Source organism: Pseudopipra pipra, chromosome 19 (assembly GCF_036250125.1).
Source record: "Pseudopipra pipra isolate bDixPip1 chromosome 19, bDixPip1.hap1, whole genome shotgun sequence".
NCBI classification, from domain to species: Eukaryota; Metazoa; Chordata; class Aves; order Passeriformes; family Pipridae; genus Pseudopipra; species Pseudopipra pipra.
In genome coordinates this window covers 6,744,293-6,766,670 of record NC_087567.1, presented here as the reverse complement: position 1 = coordinate 6,766,670, position 22,378 = coordinate 6,744,293, and the positions used below count along the sequence as shown (strand labels likewise).

General features: G+C 45.3%; 1 protein-coding gene across 18 annotated transcripts in view; it reads right to left on the bottom strand.

Moving 5' to 3' along the window:
• Window positions 1-11,975: 11,975 nt before the first annotated feature.
• Window positions 11,976-22,378, bottom strand: part of CACNA1G (calcium voltage-gated channel subunit alpha1 G) — a 142,761-nt gene continuing 132,358 nt past the window's right edge. For 16 of the 18 annotated variants that reach the window (XM_064675950.1, XM_064675962.1, XM_064675967.1 and 13 more), the window contains 3 exons: window positions 19,628-19,817; window positions 16,904-17,073; window positions 11,976-13,221 (listed from right to left, as the gene is read on the bottom strand). In XM_064675950.1, coding sequence (XP_064532020.1) covers window positions 12,367-13,221; window positions 16,904-17,073; window positions 19,628-19,817 — 1,215 coding nt within the window. In that variant the 3' untranslated portion in view covers window positions 11,976-12,366. The remainder of the gene's footprint in view (window positions 13,222-16,903; window positions 17,074-19,627; window positions 19,818-22,378) is intronic. The other 2 variants (XM_064675964.1, XM_064675965.1) reach the window with 2 other exon arrangements.

The following is a 22,378-nucleotide window of genomic DNA, read 5'->3' as shown; positions in this document are numbered from 1 at the left end:
CCGGGGGCGGGCAGTGGCGGGGCCGGCCCGCCCCGTCCCACCCGCCCCGCCGCGCCCCTCGGGCCGGGAGGCGCCCGGCGGGCGGGCCGGGATCTCCCCGGGGCGGGGGCGGACCCGCAGCCCTTCCTCTGCTACCGGACCCGGGCGCCGTGGGTGACCTCCCTGTGAAAGGAGCCGCTCCCGGTTCAGTGTGAGCTGCTGGGACAGCCGCATCCCTGCTCACGGAGGGGGACTTTTTGGTGGTCCCCACATGTCAAGAAGACGCTGTGGATGCCCCGTCCCTGGCAGTGTTCAAGCCCAGGTTGGATGGGGCTCTGAGGAACTCGGTCTAGTGAGTGACATCTCTGCCCATGGCAGGAGATCGGAACGAGATGATCTTTAAGACCCCTTCCAACCCAAACCAGTCTGTGATTCAAGCGAAGGGTGATCTGAGGGATGGTTACTCAGGGAGGCTGCACAGAGCTGGGCCATCCTCTGGGTTTGGGCTGACCACATCCATCCATCCAGATCGCTCAGGCTAACGTTAATATCATGGAGACATTTGATGCCTCCCATTCAGAAGGGTGTGGAGTGTGGTTGCCCCAGCAGGACTTAAGTGAGCATCGCATTGCTTCTCCATCAGTCTGCAGCCTCTTCCTTCACGCTGCTTGCTTCTGCTGTAGCCATATGGTTAAACCCATGGCACAGGTCTGTTTCCATAAGCCTTCAGTCAATAAATTTTCACTTTTATATGTAACTAATAGGTTTTGTAGTGTAGCACCTTGGACACAATCTGGATTTCACCTCCCTGTGATGCAGAAACACTGTTTGCTTTCCTGTTTGTCAGGATTTCTACAGCATTATTGATCTTCCAGCACCTGCTGTTTGTCCACCCACTTGCTGCAGCATGTTCAATTAACATCATCTCACGCAAAGCACCCTGCTGCCATAAATCAGCTTCAGTATTCTAAGAGTTTGAGTTTCCTTCCTTGCTGAAAGGTGAGGAACCATCAGGTAGAAGGGTGTTGTCAAAAATGTTCACCAGAACGGAAGAAGAGAGATCACAGAATCATAAAACCATAGAATCGTTTGGGCTAGAAGAGACTTTAAAAATCATCTAGTTCCAACCTCCTGCCATAGGCAGGGATGCCACCCGCTTGATGAGGTTGCTCAGGGCCCCATCCAACCCAGCTTTGAACACTTCCAGGGATGGGGCATCCACAACTTCTCTGGGTAACCTGCGCCAGTGCCTCAGAGAAGCACAATTACTGCTGTGTCCCAAAAATATGTCATCCCAAAAGAAAAAATATTCTGCTAACCTTTTATGAAGATGCTGGGCCTGTTTCTCACTCAGAGTACTACCAGAGGAATCCATACTACCAGTCTTCCCATGAACACTGCTGAGACATTTACTGTAGTCTGGCTAAAGCTACACCGTCCTCACTAGTGTGGGAAGATAAAATCTTGCCCAAGATAAGGTTCTCAGATATTGCCTACAAGGTCTGAAATCTCAGATTGGTCCAGGCTAATCAACACAATCACATTGCAACCCTCTCAAGGAAATACCAGAGAAGCACTTGCCAACTGGGTGAACGAGATCTTTGGAGGAAATCATGGGTTGGCTTTGCAAGTCTTACAGTGAAACTTTTGTTCTGTGGAATTGCACCGCAATAAAAGTTTTAATAAAACTCAGAAATAGCTGAGAGTTATTCCTTTATGGCTCTTTAAATATGTTCTTCTGCAATGAACTGTGAGAGCAGCTGCTCCAAGAGAAATGCTGAGAATTTAATAGCTCTTGACACATGAACGTGCACCACTGTTCCTTGCACCGAGGAGCAGGATTTGGTGCAGTTTGAGAATGTGCCCAAAAAATAAGACCAGCTCTGACACTGTAAGATGTCCCAGGTACAGAGCTACCTCACAAACAGCTACTGTAAGCCATGTGTACAGGAGGGGAGAGGTTTATTTTATCAGTGTTCTGCACAGTTCCATTGATATGTGAATTAATCCCTGATTAAATTATTGACTTTGGTGGTTCTGTGGAACCTTATGGCTTTTACACCATATCCATAGAGGAAGGTCCTGTATCCCTTGGTTTCACAAGACTCTAAAGAGGAGGGAGCCCTAAATAATTCTGCCTCTTGCTTCATATTGCTAATTAATGATGGGCAGCTTCTGCCTTCATTAGCAGCTCATGCCATTAAACAGGGATGGTAGTGATGAGTGGGTGTTAAGTGGGGTACCAGCTCCTCCTGCATGTCCCCCCCCAGCTTGAGGAGAGCCACCAGGCAGCCCTGTGTGGACCTCAGAGCAGACACTGCAACTTGCACTGGCTTTGCATTGTAATTACTGTCTTACAGGTGCTGTCTGGCAAAACAGACAAGCAGAGAGGGAAAAATCGAGGGCAGGAATTAAGGAAATATTAACGTCTCAGACAGACAAGATAGAGGGGGAAGCTTAAAAGCTCCTGGGAAGGGCCATGGTAAAGGATTCTGCTGAAACTGGTGCAAAGCAGAGCCTGAAGCACTATCTCAGGCAGCTCAGGATGGTCCTGCTTCCTTTTAATGATGGGAAGGGAGATGGAGGTACCTAGAACATATCATTACCCTTGTGATGTTACCCCAAACTCAGGCTGGCTCTGCAGGAAAATGAAATGGCACCTTTGGTGAAAATGTCAGGGAGGTTACGAACTCACCTCTCACCGGACATTTACTCTTTATTCCGGGGAGTGGCAAGATCTGATCTGGATTCATTCAGCAATAATGTATTTAAATCTTCTGTTTCACGCCAGCTGCACAGTAAGAGACTTTTCACCTGCTAACACACAGAGAGGTCAGGCCAGTGCAATCAGGAAGCACCTCAGGGGCACACCCAGGCCGTGCAACAGAGTCTGGCTATCAACTGGAGCTATTGACTGGGGCAGGACAGGAGGTAACGTGAGGGAGAAGCTGTTTGGGTAAGCACGGTGCCAGGTAGGAGGCAGGATGCTTTTCATATCTCACCTCAGGCTGATTTGCAAAGCACTAACAGCAGGATGGAGTGTGGCTGACTCCCAGAGAGACCTGTATAAAGAAGCACATTCAGAGTTGAGGGTTTGGGGATGGCTCGAGCACATTCAGCTCTGGAAGTCACAGTTTTATGGTTAGTTGACTATAAATATCACCTTCTTTCTCTGCTTGGAACAGCAGAGGCTCAGCTTCCTTTCCAAGACCCACAGAGGTGTCACATTTTACAGATGGTAAGAAAAAGAGGCTGCCAAAGAGGCTGCATTCACAGCAAGGCCCTACACATTTACTTCATAAAAAAGGGGCTGACACCTTGTTTTAACACACATAAGATGGGAACTTGTAACAAACTCTGCTTAGAGTCAACACTGCATGAGTAGCAGCAGACTTGGGGTTTCTCCTTCTCAAACAGTCAGTGCTGTTGCAAATATGTGCATCTCCCTTCTTGCAGGAAAGGATTTAATTTCCTAATTTCCGGAAAGTGCAATGAGCAGTTTAGAAGTCCCATGATGAAACAGATGAGGGAGTGGGCTGGGAATTCACAGCCTCAGTTTTTACTCACAGCTCTGCTTTTGGGCATATACCAGCTACGTGGCTTTGCAGGGAAGGAGCGGAAGGCAAGAGTCCCTGGGAGGAAGAACAGAGGCAGCAGTTCCCTGGGAAGCCAGCACAGGGAGGCTGGGACCACACTGCATTTGGCTTGGATCTGCACTGTAAGGTCATTCATACTGTGGGGCGAGGTGGGGTCCACTTAGTGCATCAGGTCTCTGCGAAAGAAGAAAATAGTGTTATGACTCCTCCAGGACACTGTGTAATACCAGCTTCCCCTGTTCCATGAGTGCTCCTACTGAGAGCAGTGAGCAGGAGAAGAATCTAAACATGCTGAGAACTGCCTAGATGACCCCAAAGTGATCCTGGAGCTGCTCCAGCCCTGAGCAGCCAAACTCTTAATGCACTGGGCGTCTCTCTCACCTGCTAGAAAATTCCACAAACACGCTCTCAGGTGCCTGCAGAAGTTGGCAGAGGCCATGGCAGGTGTAACACACCCCAGCTTATGGGTGACTTGGCTGCAGAAGGAGCTCAGAGTGACAGACAAACAGCCTCAGCCAAGCAGCACGTGGCACTTAGGCCTTCTGGAGCTAAGACTCAAACTATCCCAGTTTAGCCCCTGACACAATTGTCATGGCTTGTCCTCTGCCCCTGCCAACCTGTCCACCCCACAAACCCCTCCTGCTTTTAATGGGCTGAAGCTGCTCAGTATTTCACCACAAAATGGGCTGAGTGGTTGAAGGAATCCAAACACCAGATGCTGCTTTATTTGAACAAACATGGACTTGTCACCCTTGGCCGCTCTGAGCTGGTGGCATGTGGCAGAGCAGTTCTGTGCCTCCTTTGCAGGTGTCAGCACAGCATGTGCTGTCCACTTCAATGTATTTTTGTTGCAGAATGATGACAATATTAACTTCTTCCTGATTTCCCCCAAAACAGCTGGATTCTGCTTTCGTTTTCCATAAAATAACTGTTAGCACAGTAAGTAATTAAGTGGTTTAACCATCCTTTCCATTTCCCAGCTGGAGCTGCAGGGGTCTTTGGCTGCATTATTTAGAGTATTAAATAGATATGGAAAGATGATCTATTCAGGAGCTCTGAAAACTTGCCAATTACAGCATCCAGGGACTCAAACAATAACAGAAAATGCCAGAGGATCCTGCAGGATTATAACAGTGTGTTGTAAACATATCTGAAGTACTGAATTCAACAAGTAAAAATCAACTTAAGGTCCAATCACCCTCAAACGTGAAAATGCCAGCGAGGCTTTCGCTGGTGACCACGCCAAAGCAAAAAGGAACAGCAGGTTTTGGGGACCCCGGGTGCAGCCTGAGCTCATGCTCACAAATCTCCCAGCTGAACCACTTCATGGCAATGCCATCTAGTGACAGGCACACAGTGAACACCCAACCTCTGCACCTCCCCACAAGCCGTGTAAGATGGCACAAGGCTGGCTCGATCCTCCTCTCCTCCCACGCTGGGCCGAGCTCACAGACTGTGGATGTGTCAGAGCTGCTGAGATGGCACAGCCCGCGCGGGACGGCACAGAGGGGCTGTGCTGTACGTGTGTTTGAAAGGAGGCATTAGGATGTGCAGGGACAGAGACACCTCTCAGGTGCCTCCCAGACTGTCCCTGGATGGATCGTTGTCTCCCTGGGTTTTGCACAGGCACCAGTCCCAAAGCCAGGGAGCAGCACTGACAGTGGGTGTGAGGGGTGGGCTGGCTTTGAGCAGCTCCCACAGCACCGAGCACACGGTGGCTCTGCCACAGTGAGCCTGGATCTGGGAGAAATCCTTCCTCTTTCCTTCCTTAGAAGCAATTTCTATAAATTCAGTGGTTGAAAATGCCCACTGAAGTAGAAATTATTTAGCCAAGAAGGCCAAAGGCATCCTGGCTTGTACCAGTAACAGTGTGGCCAGCACGATGAGGTCAGTGACTGCCTCCCTGTACTGAGCACTGATGAGGCAGCACCTCGAATCCTGGGTTCAGTTTTGTGCCCCTTACTGCAAGAAAGAGAACGAGGTGCTGGAGGGTGTCCAGAGAAGGACAGCAGAGCTGGGGAAGGGTCTAGAGACAAGTCTGATGAGGAACCACAGGGGGAGCTGAGGGGCTCAGCCTGGAGAAAAAGGAGGCTCAGGGAGGACTTTGTCACTCTCTCCAACTACCTGAAAGGAGGTTGGAGCCAGGTGAGGGTTGGTCTCTTCTCCCTGGTAACAAGCAATAGGATGAGAGAAAATGGCCTCAAGTTGTGCCAAGGAGGTTTAAGTTGGAGATTAGGTAAACATCTTCACTGAAAGGGTCGTCAGGCACTGGAACAGGCTGCCCAGGGAAGCGGTGGAATTACAGAATCAGTTAGGTTGGAAAAGACCTCTGAGATCATTGAATCCAACCTACGACCCACCACCACCTTGTCAATAGACCAGGGCACTGAGTGCCATGTCCAGGCTTCCCTTGAACATCTCCAGGGACAGGGACTCCACCATCTCTCTGGGCAGCCCATTCTGTGGGCTTCACCCTTTCTGTGAAGAAATTCTTCCTAATGCTCAACCTAAACCTCCCGTGGTGCAGCTTATGTCCATGTCCTCTCGTCCTGTCACTGGTTGCCTGGGAGAAGAGGTGGAGTCACCATCCCTGCAAATATGTGAGAGACATGCAGATGTGGCACTTGGGTACATGGTTCAGTGGTGGCTGTGGCAGTGCCACGGTGATGTTAGAGGGCTCTTCCAACCTAAACGACTCTGTTATCCTAAACACAGGCACTGCCCTCCCTGCCCCCCGCCAATCCTGCACTGTTTCTGCAGCATCGGGCAGGGAACACAGCGCACCGCGGGGTCCTGCTGACCCATCTCCCCGGTACCGGGGGGTCACAGTCCCCGGTAACGGGGGGCAGCCCTCCAGACCCCCTCGCCCCACGCCCACTAGGTGGAAGCAGAACGCCGCGCTCGGGGCGCTCCCGGCGCCGCCGCCGAGGCCGCGGGACACGGCTGCCCACGGACCCCCTCCACCCCCGGGATGTTGGTCACGGACCCTCCAAAGCTTCCCTGGCCTCAACCCTTTAATCTGCGGGATCCTCACTCCTGTCAGCTGGTCACAGTGGGTCCCTTACACGGTGCTGGTGGCCGTAAAGAGAGCCAGGCACGTGTGTTTAAATTGCTTCTTCCTACCTTATTTTTGGGGATTCTGGTATAGGTCATATCTAAGACATGTTGCTGTGTCACAGTCCGTACCTCTGGAACACCTGAAATACAGAAGGCACAAATAGGCCTTTTCTGTTTCCCATCTTACAGTGTTTAGCAGAGCTTTTCCAATGGGACACTGTTCTCCTAAAGCAGGACAGTGAGCTATGTTCATCTAACTGTCTCAACTAAGCCAGAAACAAATTAAATTTAAAGTGCTGCTTCCCTAGACACAGGTACGATTATACAGAAAACAGCCTGGTTCCATGCAGCATCCCAATTACTTACGAAACAGAGTAACTGAGTGCCACGCCTGAGTTTGGGAAGTTGAAAACGCATCCACAAGCAGCCAGCCTGGGTTGGAGCCTTCAAAAAACCACATCAAAACTCAGCAGGAGAGCTTCATACAGGAACATTCACAAAACAGAGCAGGAAAAAAAGCCCTCTCCCAAAATTCTCTGAAATTCACTGTTGGAAATGATTTGCTGTGAGGCCTGTGAGGAACTGAACTCACCTGTGAGCAGAGAGGTGTGAAGTGCTGGAGCCTGTGAGCTGCTCTGCTTCCTTGGCTCAGCCTGGCTTATCTTAATACCCTGGGGATCCTCCAGCCTCAGAGGGGTGGGAAGGCATTTCAGTGGTTCCAGCCTGGTGGGGTTGGCCCTGCAGCCTGGACAACACAGACACTCACAGAGCTCACCTGGAGTCCTGCTCTGCGTGGATTTGCTCTTTGTTTAAGGACTAATATCCTTCCTGCTCCTTTCTTCTGAGAAATGACTTTATCAAAGCACCCTCTAGACAACATAATTGCACTGGGTATCAATTTAGGGTCCCTCATGTTGCAGAGCAATTGGGTCATTCCAGCCATAGAGCAGCAGGGCTGCAGAGTGCCCAGTGCCTGGTTCCTCCCTCCAGTGGCTGCTTCCCAGAGGAGAGTGTATTTCATGTTAGGAGCTACATAATTCATTCCCTAAAGACCCCTGAAGAGCCTTTTAATGAGGGCATGTAGTGACAGCTCAAGGGAGAATGGTTTTGAACAGAAGGAGGGTAGATTTAGGTTAGGTAGCAGGGAGAAATTTCTCTGTGTGAGGGTGGTGAGGCCTTGGCACAGGTTGCACAGAGAAGTTGTGGATGTCCCATCCAGCCTGCCCTGGATGGGGCTCTGAGCAACCTGATCTAGTGAAAGGTGTCCCTGCCCACAGCAAGGGGTTGGAACAAGATGGTCTTTAAGGTCCCTCCCAACCCAAACCATTCTGTGATTCCATGAAAAGCAGCACCTGGGCTCTCAGCCCCTGCTGCCCTTCAAACCCCAGGGCAGAGCCATCCCCACCAACTCCTGCTTTATTTACAAGGAGTTAAATGACTGCAGGAGTCATGAGGGAGAGTCTGCTGGACTTTAGGCTGGAAATCCCAAAGTTGTGAATGCTTGGAAAAGCCCAGCATCTTCCTCTTCACAGCAACACGTTTTCATGGACAGATCAAATCTGCCCCTTCTCCTGCCTTTCTCCCCCCTGGCTGCAGCTCTCCCCGTTGCAGTCCCGACATCCCTAAGCATCTTCCTGAGCTGTTCCCTGCCACTGCAGTGCAACCCACAGGAGCACAGCCCATGGTCTCCCAGGTCCCACAGCACACCCTGGGCGATGCACTGCGGGGCCAGATTCACTCTCAGTGTCAGACTGAATTGCTTCACAAAAACCCAACGTTTCACAATCTTCCTTTCAACCTCCCGGCCGCTGCTGCTACCCGATACCTACCCCAACTGTTCTCAATTAAAACATGACCAAAGACTTGACCACTCAGAATGATACAGATTATCATCAGCAGCAACAAAAAAAAAAAGGGAAAATGCGCGGTTGTTTTTCTTTTCAAAAGCTTTTAATAGGACACATTTGTTTTTGTCATTTGTAAAGATTTACACTCATTTTTTGTCTTTTTTTTCTTTTTTTTCTTCTTTTTTTTTTTTTTTTTAAAAAGGAACATTTTAACCCAATTTTCCCCCATGAATACCACCTTTTGTTGCCCTGACCAAAAGACCTTGTTTTGGCCTATATACCTGATACAGTATAACAATATATTAACTATTAAATACAAAGTTCTATCATATATACTAGGTTGTTACGGACATTGCAATGGTACTGTGCCTACTCTAGTTACCTCGTGTAATAGTGTACATGGGTTATTATAGCCAAAGGGGCAGAAAAGGGGAGACTGGGGCATAGCCTAATTTACAATGGTAACACTTTTGTTTTCTTTTTATTTTTGTTGTTTGTTTTTTTTTCCTCCTTGAACACACCTGGTGCTGAGTGCAATCCACAGAAGTCAAAAACAGTGTTTTCTTTGCCCTCCTCCAAAATATCTACAGTACAAACAGCCTGTAACCAAGTTATGAAAAATCAGTTCTATGCACGAGGGGCTGCAAGAATGGAATTTACGTTTTCCCAGACATGTCTGCCATCTCTTTTTCCCCGTGTGTCAGACTGGCAATAGCAAAATATTCTCCTCCTACCTGTATACAGTAAATCCACAGTAGTAAAGTGCTGGTGTGCTTGAATGAGCTGGATAGCCATGCGACTACTTCACCATCGACAGGGGCTGGGTTTTGGGGGTGGGTGTTTTGTGTGGGTACAGTTCTCAAACAGTAATAGCACTGCAATATCGTAGAACTTGAGCTTAGCTGCTTACTTCTGAACACGACCTGGATGCAGGCTCTAAAACTAGGCTCTACATGTCGTAATACAGTAGGTCTGGCTCCAGGTTATGAAAAGAAACTTGTAGATAAGAGCTGCTTCTGCTGCCAAGATGCTACGCAGACTTTTAACAATTTCTCTATAGATTTCTACAAAAATATAAAAAATTCTATCAACATAACCATTCTACAGAATTCCTGTGGATTTTGTACATTTTGTTTAAAAAAGTCAAATTCTATAAAACCCCCCCAAAGGTATTTAAAATTATTTTAAGATTATTGCACACGCTGCAGTACATTTGTATTTGTCTTTCAAAAGGGCATCTAGAAAAAACTTATCTGGTTTAGAAAACAATGTATTTTACATGGATTTCTTTTCCTGAATGCATCACCATAGAGTATCTTTTATTGGCTAGTCTTTACTGAATATTCACGTATGGTGTAAACTTCTTGTTACTTCCACAAACCTTGTCAGTGGGCAAAACCCCAAGTATTGAAAATAGAAGAGCCTTTAGGCTTTCTACATTTGGAGTTGAGCATTTGGATTAACATCACATCACTGTTTTGTGCCACGATTTCACGCTAAAATGTTCGGTGGATTTTTTGTAAGGAAGGATCTGTAGAGTAGTATCATTCCAACTATATGAACACAATCCTAATCAGGAAGGAACCAGGGTTGGCAATTTCAGTGGCCTAGCTGGTTTCCCAAATTATTTAGCACATGTGAAAGGAAAAGCTACGGCTCATTATGAGCGTAAACCCAAAAAAGGGATTAGGAATATTTCTCAGGCTTAATACACTGTAATTTTATTATTTCCTTAAATATGATCTGGGGGAAGAACTGATGAAAGGTTTGTTTGAAATCATTGCTTCAGACGGGCTTAACTCTGAATTTGGGCTGGCATATCAAAGAGAGCGGCCCCTGTAAGGGCCCATGTTGAAGAGGGGAAAAATGTCCCAGCCAAGAATTAATCTAACTGCAGCAAATAGTACAGAATGTTAATCCTTCCACTTCAAATACACTGATTGCCTGACTTCCTGCTGAAAGCCCTTACATTTCTCCAAGACATGTAAATCAATAGGGATTGTTTACAGAGTAAACGTCCTCAAGTGAAAATAAAGGGGCTTAGGACCTCACATAGGCTGTTGGGTAGAAACAGCATCTTCTCCTTGTGTGTACACTTGAAGCTCATGCAGATACACGTGGTGGAGACAGTTTAATCTCTGAATGGATAAAAGGCTGTACATCAACATGTTGTAGTGATTTGAAAAGATCAGTAGTTCTCAAAGAAAGTTACAAACTCCGGACTGACAGAATTAGCACAAATCCTCCTCTTGCCTGTGCTGGTTCAGAGACACGATCCAGCAAAGCCTTATCCACGGGTGCAGTTTCAAACCTGTTACTATTGGCACACTTCAAAGCATGCCTACAGTCTAATTTAGCCTACATCTTAATGTGATTTCATGGAAGTTGAGTGGACTTAATGTCTGGTTTGCATCACTCATGTGAGGAGGGGGAGGTGTCGAACGGGGCCAACCTCTCGTGGGTTTCAGGCTGTGCTGTCCAGTTTTACAGAGTGGTTTTTGCAGAGGGTATTAGCACAGGAGTAAACAGGTAATAACTGAGATGACTGACAAGGACATGTTATAAAGTAAGGACATGAATTCTGGTTTTATCTACTCTGTATCTTGATGTTGCTGCTTAAGGCTTTTGATAGTTCGGAAATAAAATTACAGTCAGGGTCATGTAAATTAACTCTAGCAGGGACAGCAGAATACCTGGCTATTTTACTGAAAATCAGCAGCCCTTTCAGTACCTGCAGACTTTCTTCTAGGTAATCTTTATAAAAACTTGCAGTAGGCCTTGACTCTATAGAACATAAGCACACGATTTTAATTTTAAAGAATTACTTAAATACGGTCAACTTCAAGGCATTTTAGGCAAGAGCTTAACTTTAAACATGTGCTTAAGCCTGCTGCTATGCCATGTCTGCACCGAGTACACCCACTGCAAGTCCTAAACTTGGCCTCACTCCTTTCCACCCGGTGCAGAGAGGAGGAGCTCCACTGCAAACAAAGGTGTAAAACTCAGCAAAATAAACAGTCCATCTTGGAGACACTGGAAAAACATCCTGGAAGTGACCACAGGCTTTTGTTGCCTGTTTCCTAGGCACGTATGAAAATGAACCATTGACATGATTTTGTGAGTTGCCAGTGGATGATCCATAACATCCTCTCATAATTCAGTATCATGTACTGTTAAATGGTTCTGCCTTCACCATCCTCAGACACCTATCAGCATGCTGTACCTTCCTGGGTCTGAGCATTTGCTTTCACTCTGAATGTCAATTTTATGCAAGATTGGAATATTTTGTTAAAAAATTGCCACTGCATTTCTATACTACCCAAACAATCTTTTTTTCCCAGAATATCACTGAAGTCCAAGGGGAAAAATAAATTACATTAAATAATCCTTTTTTACTGCTGACTGTGGGATACATTTCCTCTGTAATGCACTAATTGGCTACATTTTGTGCTTTGCAAAACAAAATGAAACCCAAATAAAACAAAACAAAAAAAAAGAGAAGGGATTAAATATATATATTTTTTAGGTTAAAATATTCATAAAAACCAACTTTATCTCAGAAATATTCTGAGATACATAAAATAGAAGAAAATTAAATGTCTTTAGTCACAAAATGTACTACATCCCGCAATACTAGATTCAATTAATTTAATAAAATATAATATACATATAGATTCTGCACATTGTATTGCTTTTACCTAAGCAGAACATATGCTTAAGTAAGCGTGATATAGGTTAACCCCTCTTTTAACCAGCTGGTTCTTTAATCTTTCTTTGGAAATTTTTTTACCCAGTGCCATTTTGGAGTACAGAGTTTTTTAATTTTTTTTTTCTTTTTTTCTATTACATGAAAGGAAGAAAACATTTGGCACCAACAGAAAAGTAACTCAGGGGTCCATTTCCGTTTGATCAAAGGAAAAGCTAGGAAGTGTCAACAAGTCTTTCTTTGGGGTAGGAGATGTTGACATACTGTCTGGAAGCAGCGAATCCCCTATATCCATCGAATCCTTGGACTCACAGGATGGAGCACGCCGCCTCAAGCAAACGTCTCCACTGGCAGGTGAGATGCTGTGAGGTCCTCTAGGTACCAAACTCTGCCCATCGGGTGGATCTATGGATATACAGGGAGGGCTCAGTTTTTTCTTCTGCCGCGTTCCTTGCAAGCCTTCCATTTCACTGACCACCTGACTTATGAAGCCAGAGGAGCTGGACGTGGAATGGTGCTGAGGGCTGTTTTCCATGGAACAAATTTCTATTGAATGTCTCCTTTGATCATCTAACCAAGAGGGCGGTTTTTTTAGAAGACCTTGGGTGTCTACACTGTGGTATTTCTTCAGGTCCTTCAGTGTCACGCTGCCAGTATTGCCTACGTTCCTCTTAGGAGTGAGAGGCTGACCCTCTGAACAGGCACTCGAGGCTGTACAAGTTTCTGAAGTGAAAGGCTCTGAGGAGCTGTTTATTTCAGATACTTCTTGGTCCATTGAATCTCCAGGGGTCTCCTGATACGAGTCTGCACAAGCACAGGATGCTGGTGCCTGCTTTGAAATATTATACTGATTGTGGGAATGCTGCTGCGTGTGAACGCTCACCCGACTCCATGCAGCCAACTCATTCGCTTCTGAGGGCGTCAGAGCCACTGGTGACTCCTCCTTGGGCACAGCAGGGACATTTGGGTCAGAGAGTTCACTCACCTCAGTGTGGAGATTCTCCTTGCTATCCAGAGAGTCGTTCCTTATAGCCATCTGTGTCGGAGCGCAGAGGGATTGGGGAGGAGAGGAGTTGCCAGATGAGAGAGACAGACCAAACAAAGGTTAGTACAGGCATGACACAGCATTTACAGGGCACTCAGCTCTGCTGAGATACCTCAGCACAGACCCACTGACTCCTACAAAGACCCGTGTTGTGGGTTCTACCAACTCCCATCTTCAGAGATCTGCGGGTTTGTCCCTGTGTAAGTGACAGCAGAATCTGGCCCTTCACTCTTTGAAAATGGTTGACCTTGAGCTTTCTCCTCTATGGATGGAGGGCTGCAAAACCAGAATGCCCCCACCCAAACTCACACATGTTCTTGTTATGAAAGGGATGAAGTTCTACAGTAAAGCCCTTGATAATTTTAGCAGCCCAGGTGCAAGCAGGAGAGGGAAGATGTGCAAGTGAGCCTGCGTGTATTCTCTTCTCTAGCTCAGGTGATGCTGCGGGCACGGAACAGGATCCCCAGAGCCAGCACACCAGAGCAACCACACCCTGTGCCAGCATCAGGGTGACAGCCTGTCCCTGGCTTTGGTCCCTGCTGGAGCCACGACTCTGCACCATCTTATGGCAGGAGCAGGAAAAGCTGGAGTCCAAAGCTGGACTAATAATAATCTGCAAATATTTCAACTTATTCTGATGTTTAAGTTCAGGCTTCCTAAGGCACATTTTGCCTTGGCTGTCTGGAGCCATTCGCAGAATCAGTGCCTGCTGGCAGAGAGAACCTTGGGCATGTTTTGAAGGCTTTGTCTTTTCACTGCACTGCGTTCCTTGTCAAAAGGCTTTATAAATCAGCCACATTAACTGGCCCTTAAAGGGAGAGTCTCACTTTGAGAAGACTCTTAAATGATCTTAAAGATTAAAAACTTCACACAGAAATCTGGAGGAAATGCATACAGCTGGTCTCAGTTCTTTAGAAAAACTGTAAGTAGATGAAATTCCTCATACTAAGGAATACTTTTGTGACAAATCACCCCAAAATGATCATAGAATTTATATAAAAATTGTCCCGCAAGGATCGTTTGAGCCAAATGATCTCTATTCAGCAAAGCTCTTGTCAGCTGCAGTGTGTTCATGTGTGCACAGAAACACCAGAGTCTATTGCTGCATCTGCACATCCCCTTTGTCAACAGGGAGAGCTGAGAGAATATTTAATATGGCAAACAGTTTTGTCCAATGTTGGTGAATCCTTTCTAGTTAAAATTTCACAGTAAAATACTGGCAACTAATCAGTCAAGAGTGAGGTTATTCTGGTCTCCTCAGCACCAGTAGCTTTAGTGAGTGTTTGGGAGAAGAAATCACGTTCATATCCTGAGAACAGACACAGACCACACAAAAGTTGAATACAGAAGCAAAAAGTAATTATTATCATTACTTTTGCTTGCACACCAACCTGTGTTGCACACCACGACAGTATTAGTCACCACCAGCTCTTTCTTTGCCTATGATACAGGCATCTGTGGTTGTTGTTAGCAGTAACTGTTTGTACAAATGTTTTACTGGTTTGTTTGAAAATAAAAGGACCCTCTGCCATCCCAGTGGGGTGTACACCTGTAGTAGCCACAGCTTGGCGTGGGCTACACCTTGGATACACAGTCCTGGAACTACAAAATCAATATAGGTTTAACTTCAGGTAGAATTCCTCTGGAGAAAAGCTTTAGTGCAATGCACTGCCAAGGAGCATAATCCTCAGCAGGAATGTTCTCTCAAAGCATCCGATCCACTCATCTTCATCTGCGAGTGCATCGCTAATTGTCAAACACTCCGGAGTCTAAACTGGACGTTACTGTGGGGACTGTGCTCGCTCTCCAGCACTCTGGAGGGAAAGGGAGGTTAAACACACAGGTTTTAATGCTCAGGGAAAGTGCACGGACCAGGTATGTGGTGGACAAGATTTATCTATTACAGATTTAGGAGACGAGAGGGCACGAGGGGGGAAGGGAAAGAAAGAAAAGAAAGAAAACAAATCAGAATTGCATGCAGTATATGTAACAATAAGGAAAAACGGGTACTGCAAACTAAAATGCTTTGCCAGTTTGGGCTATTTGATGTGCTGGTGAGAAATTAGTGGTGGCAATAAAAAGGAGCCAAGCAGAGAGCAACTGAGCAAGCAGAAGAGCTGGGGCTGTAAAGGGAATTTTGCCTCTTTAAGGACTAAGTTTCCCAGTGGCTGGCCATCTAGATTGCAATTAACAGTGAAAGCAATATCACCAGGAACAGCCTTACTGCTCCCATTAGCCACACTGGTTGCTCCTTGCTGCTCAGGAGCAACCCAAGGCAAGTCCTCATGGGTCTGCCCGTGGATGGCATCTGCTCACTGTCCCAAAGCTTTCTGCTCTCTGAACTGTCACTCCAAGACCATGCTCATGTCACTGCATGAGCAGGGAGACGGGGGAAGACAATAAATTAACTTAAACATATGAAAAGCTTTAGAAAAAGAAGCCGTCAAAGATATGAACAAAATTAAACTGGAGAAGATGGCCAACATGGTAATTTATTCTGGCTAGATCAGTTCAAAAGGATGGGTCTGTTATTCATTAGAAAGCAAGAGAGAGTGGTTATGAACTGGAATCATGACATCAATTAGTATCCCCATTAGTGGTGATTGGGGTAGCTGGCCAGCCCTGTGCAAATGAATACATGCAAGGAATTTCTTATGTCAATTTAGTATTACAGACTAATGTAATTGTTAACCTTGGTACTTCACATTCATTTTTAGAGCTTAATGAATCAACTGTCTAATTTGTCAATGTTGATTAAAAGATGAAAGAAATGGGACTATTTTCATGCAGGAAAGAAATTGCTTTTGAAAAAATAGAACCGATCCACTTTGTGTATGTAAAATCAGGCATGAAACTACTGAAGAAAGCAGAGTTTTTGAATCAGATGTGCTTCTGGTCCTGGTCCAGCTGCACAATCAATGAAATATGCTTAAAAATGTGAGAGTGAAGCAAAAGTTTAAGTATTTTACTAAAAAAAGATAAATTTAAACGTATGCTTCCAATCAACCAGACTGGAATCTTTGATTAGATCTCTTAGATCTTTGATTGAATCAGGATTTAAATCAATTCCAGGCAAAAAACAGAGATAAAACCAGTTGCAAAATAAAATGTGTTCTGTTTTGCATATACTCAAACTTTTCAAAAGCTCACAGTGGATGGAAAAATATTTTAATTTTCAATTCTCACTGTAAAGCCAGTATGCTTTCCATGATGGTTTTGCCTATGAGATAACCAGCTTCCATTAAACACTTCTCCCTTCTTGAGAAACCAGAGGAGTGAGAGGGAGGGTGGCCTGGGATGGAGCCTGCAGTCCCTGTGTCCTTTCAAGCACCGAAAAAATCACAGCAGTTAAGAATTAGTTCCTCAACCCCAACGAGCCCCTGGGGAGCATTTGGCTGCATTTATGAAGAGGATTGAAAAAAAATAAAGTGCTAACAATGTGGAGAACATTTAGGCATGTTGCCAAAGGAGATGATACTCATCACGCACATTCTTTGGAGACTCCTGGACGGCTTTCAGATCAAAATCCATCAACCTTTTTGTTATTTCTGTAGGAGAATTACAGTTCTCCTGAGGTTTCTCTGTGAATCCCTCCCTCAATTTAAAGCACTGCTAACAGGGAAATGCACCAAATACGAAACCTCAGCAGGTTCATGATCGAGAGTCTGCTTACCTGCCTGCGGAGCAGCCTTTCAGCAGAAGGAGAGTGCACCTGCTGGGAAACCTGGGGCTTGCTCTCCCCCACCAAATGGTCATGAGCTCTTATGTGGTGAAAATGGTCTTTTGGAATCTGCAGGAGGGAGCTCGTGTCCGCCGGCTGCGACTGCACCGATGCCTTTGAACCTTGCGAGGGGGAGGAGAGACAGAAATGGGACATGTTCATCTGGGGGTTGTGTCTCAGCCTCAGTGACCTCCCTGAGAAAACTGCTCTGTTGCACCTTGGATCAGACAGGCACAGCAAAACCACTGAATTCAGCAGCTGGCTCTCCACGACTGGGAAAAAACTCCCGCCTATCAATAAATTACTCCAGAATTGTCTATTATTTCATTTTTCTTGGCGTTTCCCCCCGATACAACTGGGACTAGCTCCTGTTAAGAACAGAAGATTAGGAACTAGAAGTTCATCTGAACTGGCAATTCCTACATCCCTGCTTTAGGGCCAACAACTTTGCAGGCAGCTTCACCTCTGAGCACCGCAAGTATCTGACTCTGAAAGGCTGTAGGAGGTGTCTCCGTGCCTGACCCTACACAGAGACCAACTGCTGGGATTGCCAAACCAGCAGGCACACTGGAAACGAAGTGAAAGGGAACGGCACCTGGCAGCTTTCAAGGCTGGTTTTACAAAGCCTCCCAGGAGAAGGAAACACATACTCTCCAGCCTCTTCTTGACCCTTTGTGGTTGCTGGCTACTTCTTTTAAAAGGTTTGAAACTCTGCGTGCTCCCCCCACACACACAGGCTCAACATTTTTCAAAACAATTCATTTAACCTGGACTGCATCCCAGAGAATCTCATTTGTCCTGGAATCTTTCCCAGAACAACAGCCCCATTACGAAGGAGTATTCAAACAAATACCTCCTGCAAGTGCCAGTGTTTCTGACAACAAAACCTTCTCAGCTTGAAATATTATGGCTTAGTTGTGGTGATTTATTAGAGGCGCCTGGCACCTTTTGCTATCTTCACAGCACTTTATAATATTACAAACTGTAAACAGGTGGGGGTGACTTTCCCCACCCTGAAAAGAAGTGACATTGTAGGCAGAACAGGACAATGATGCATACGTCAAAATTTGGGCACCTTACCCACCTCCCAGCACTTTGGCCCGCTTAAGACAATTGGAATTTCACCAGAAGGAGAAAAACACAGAAGGTTTAATTGCTTAATGTGGTTATAAGACATCAGCTTTACCTTTCCAAAATCCTGCATCTCAGTGGAACAGTTTTTCCTGTGGATTTACAAGGGTGCAATGCCTGCCCTGCCCAGCCAGGGGTGTCAGATGGGGCCAGTTTTCCAAGCTGGAACTGGGAAGTGAAATCTTGAAAAAGAAGGGACTTGGAAATTACCCACTTTCTGGTTGAGTTGACGTTGTTCTTGTTCAAGACAGGACAAATACCTCCCAATTAAGGGTCAAAAATGAAGCACTGGAAACTCCCTCTGTAGCAAACAGGATTCTTTTGTATGGTCAGGAATTTCTTGACTGTTACAGAGAACCATAAATTCTGGCTCAGCTGAAGGTAACGGGAGATTTGCTATTGATTTCAGTGGGATTTGACCAGGATTTCAGATGCACCGTTTGCATTATGTGCAAACAGGTGCTTCAAAGCACAGCTCTTGACCTTGAAAATTGTGTATTGTGGCAGAGATTTCTCACAACTCCAGATTCATCTTCCTCCCTTCTGCCCACATTTTTTTTTTTTTTGCTGCCGTTCAACAGTCGCTATTCATCCAAATTCTTATTACTATGCAAATTTCAACATCTTATTTCTAATCTGTTCAAATCTCCTACCATTCTGAACAGTGCTGAAATTACGTTCTGCTTAGAGGCTTTCAAATGACAATGCTTGTAAAAACTTCTCTGTCTTATCTGTGACAAATGTCTAAAATGATGGCATGTACAGACGAATTAAAGGTGGTTCCATTCCCTTACCAGCTGCAGGTAATCCCTGGCAGACAGAGTAAATGGGGGCACAGTGATAAGCTCTGGGAGGCAGCTGCAAGTACAGGTACAGAGGTGCAGGAAGAGAGAGCCCTCTGTACCTCCAACATGCTGTACCTAAGAATATCTCTGAATTTAGCTCTAAGATGTATATCCCCAGCCGTGCACACTGGGAAGAACAATTCTGCACTCTCTCATTTTTCCATTCATCTCACTTCCAGATCTCTCCAATTTAGCACATTTATGTTCATTTTACAGGCATTTGGAGGCACCATTTTTCCATCTTTCACAGATGTTCCTAGATAGAGCTTCCAAGACCTGCCAGAACAGGTACTGCTGCAAAAAAACCAGACTGGAGGAAATATTTTTCTGCTGGGATTTCTGCTCTGGGGCCATAGATTGCTCAGGTGGGGCAGATGGAGCCCAGGCTGCAGGGACTGTAACCTTAGGGAACCAGGAAGGGGGACAACCAGCATTGAGCTGGGCCACTGTCACATTGCCATAAAGTTCTGAGGAAAAGAAGTTATCTTTAATATAGCTTGGGCTCTGTAAATTGTAAGTTGTGGAGGGTCTTTGCAAGTTGTGGAGGGTCCTTTCAAAGCCAGGAAGGACACCAGGTCTGGACACCAACACCTCCCTGGAAACCAATGGCAACTTGCTACCTCCTACTGAAGAGCTTGGAAAATCCCAACTCTTGCTATATTGGAAAATCCTGCTCTGGCCCCAGCTGACAGATGTGTACCTGACTGGGACTTGTGATGTGCTGGCTTCCTCTCGCCCAGGGAGGCAGGGCAGGGGCTGGAATAGGGCGCCTGGAACATGTAGCTGTCGTTTGGCAGGGAGTGGGTGCGTCCCACCGAAGGCTTTCTCACGCTCAGCAAGTCCTTGCTGGGAGACAGGGTCAGTGTGTCGTCTCTGGAGCGGAGGTCAGCCTGAGGGGGAGAAAAACAGTGAGGAAGGAGGACAGGACGGGGTGGGAAAGAGGAGAAGTGCCCAGAAACGCTAGCGACAGCCACTGCAATCAGTATGGCACGATGGGCATGCACATCGTCGGGATGCACAGGTTGCACGAATGGATCTACCAGGGCTATCCCCCTCCTTGGGAGTTGTCATTAAACTGTCACACAATGAACCACAGAAACAGAGGAAGCAACACTGTAGGGATAAACCATGACTATTTCAGGGATATGCAAAGAAGGCATCATGCCTCAAGGCCAGCAACGGGTCACATGCTTGGCATAACTTTGATCCTCTGCTCCCTAGGTGCCCTCATCAGCAAGGCAGACTTTTGCAAAGGTGAGTAGTTTCCTCTTCTAACAATAAAAGAAAGGAAAACAAACAAATAAAACCCAAACACAAAAAAACTAGTTTACAAAAAATATTCTCTATTCTGGCTCCCAGCACAATTTTATTGGTTTTTCTTCTCACAAAATGAATAACTAACCCCATTTTATTGAAAGGGATATCTAAAACTACTGCTTCAGGGTGAAAGTCATTCTCTAATTAGAAGGGATCTAATGCAAGCGAGGGTTATTGTATATATGTTGACTGTGGAGTTTTTATAGCCAAAGTGTCTCTTGGAATGGGCAGCCCCAGAGGCAATATTGAATGGATTCAGGTCTCATTTCATAAGAAAATATCTCCATCCCAGAAATGTTCTTGAGTGTTATTGTGTTGGACAATATTAGCAAAAACGGAAGCAGAGTCATCTTCCCCATGTACTTCTAATGAAAGAATTGTTTTATCTTTAAAAGGTCTCACTTGAAAAACACAGGAATAAGGTTGTCCCACTGTAGGCTGATACAGTATTTTGCTGATCATTTTTGAAAAACTTTAAATCATATTTTCTGAAAAATTTTCCCTTCACTCAGTGCATTACAGGTTTTCTGAAATCAACACTGAGATTTTTTTTTGTCCCAATTTTATCCTTCAGTCACAAAAGGAAAATTTCACTATGGCATTTCGTTTGCACAAGAAACATGATGAGATTAAAAGGAATTTACAAAAAGGGAAAAAGAATGAGGAAAAAAAGAAGAAAAGGCAAAAAAAAAAAAAAAAAGGAAGACCACAGTTGTAAATTTAATGAAGGAAACGGATCTGCACTGTCATGCAGCATTTGTTTCAGTCCTTGGGAACCTGCTGATTTGGATACAGCTTGGATACAGCCTAGATAAGAGAGACTGCAGTCTCCTGATACAGCTCAAGGAAGGAGAGCAAAACCTGTTCTGGTAAAGCTGAGACTTTGGGTTTGGGAACCTCTCTGTCCCTCCCTGCCTTCCCGCTGAACAGTTTATGTTATTGAGCTGTCACTGCTTAGCTTAAAGCAGAAAAGATGGCCTGAAACCTGAGATCTCAAACTCAAACCCGTTTGGATCCAAACACGAGAACGTGTATTCGAGATCCCATCCAAACCCAACCCTTAATGAACCCTTGGGTTCATTGACAGGATCCAATACCACACTGGGCTCGTTTCCACTTTCGGATCATCTCGGGGGAAATCTCATGATTGAACCTCACGAAAAGCATTTTAGAATGGCTGCAAAACGGTCTCCCCCGTCCAGCTCACAGAGCTGCGGGAGCACATGACTTTTTGGTTCATTGGTAGTTTTGAAAAACATGTTGTTTTGGCTTGACTGAAAATCAAATCCAATATTTCCTTGAACCCAAAAAAAAAAAAAAAAAAAAAAAAAAAATAATAATAAAAAAAAATCTCAATCCAAATCTATTTTGAGTCAAACAAAATACCTGGAGATACTTTTCAACTAAAGCCATGTCTAAAAATACTGCATTTAGAAGAGATTTCAATGAAAGCTTGTAGTTTTTCAGGAGTTTGGGCAACTGTTTTGATCAAACACTTCATTGGTATTGACACAAATTCACAAAATCTTTTGTTCAAGCTGGGTTTGCTTTTTTTGGAGGGGGGAGAAAAACCATCTCTCCTGGCTACACCCTTGAGACTTTGCAATGCTCTCAAACAGGTTTGTCTAATCTGATTCAAAACTAGAAGGGTTTCTCCTCTGTCCAACTCTCCAGACTAATTTGGAAATGAAAAGTCTCATACAAGAAGTTAAATGTGGTTTACAAAATCTTTTGCACATGATGCCATGAAGCATGATGGGAAATATTGTCACGGTTTAAGAGATGTTTCCCAAATAAGTGCTAATTAGGATGGCAGTCAACTAGTATGGCAGAAAATCTATGAACAACACAAACATCCAAAGGCAGGTACATGAACAACAACAAAGGAAACAAGAATGATCCAAAAATGTTGGGAAAGGAGTTATGTCTATTGTACAGCAGAAAAAAAGCACTTGACTGCTACACATCTAAAAATGTCTAATGTTTCAGAGAGGAGATGGTTAAGGCAGGGTTCAAAATACTGGTTATTTCAGTCAAAAAGACACAAAGTAGTCTGAACGTTGTTTTTTTTTCCAGCGGGGTGGCTGCTAGAAAGAATTCCCAAAACAAGCATCATCTCGGAGAGATCCCCATC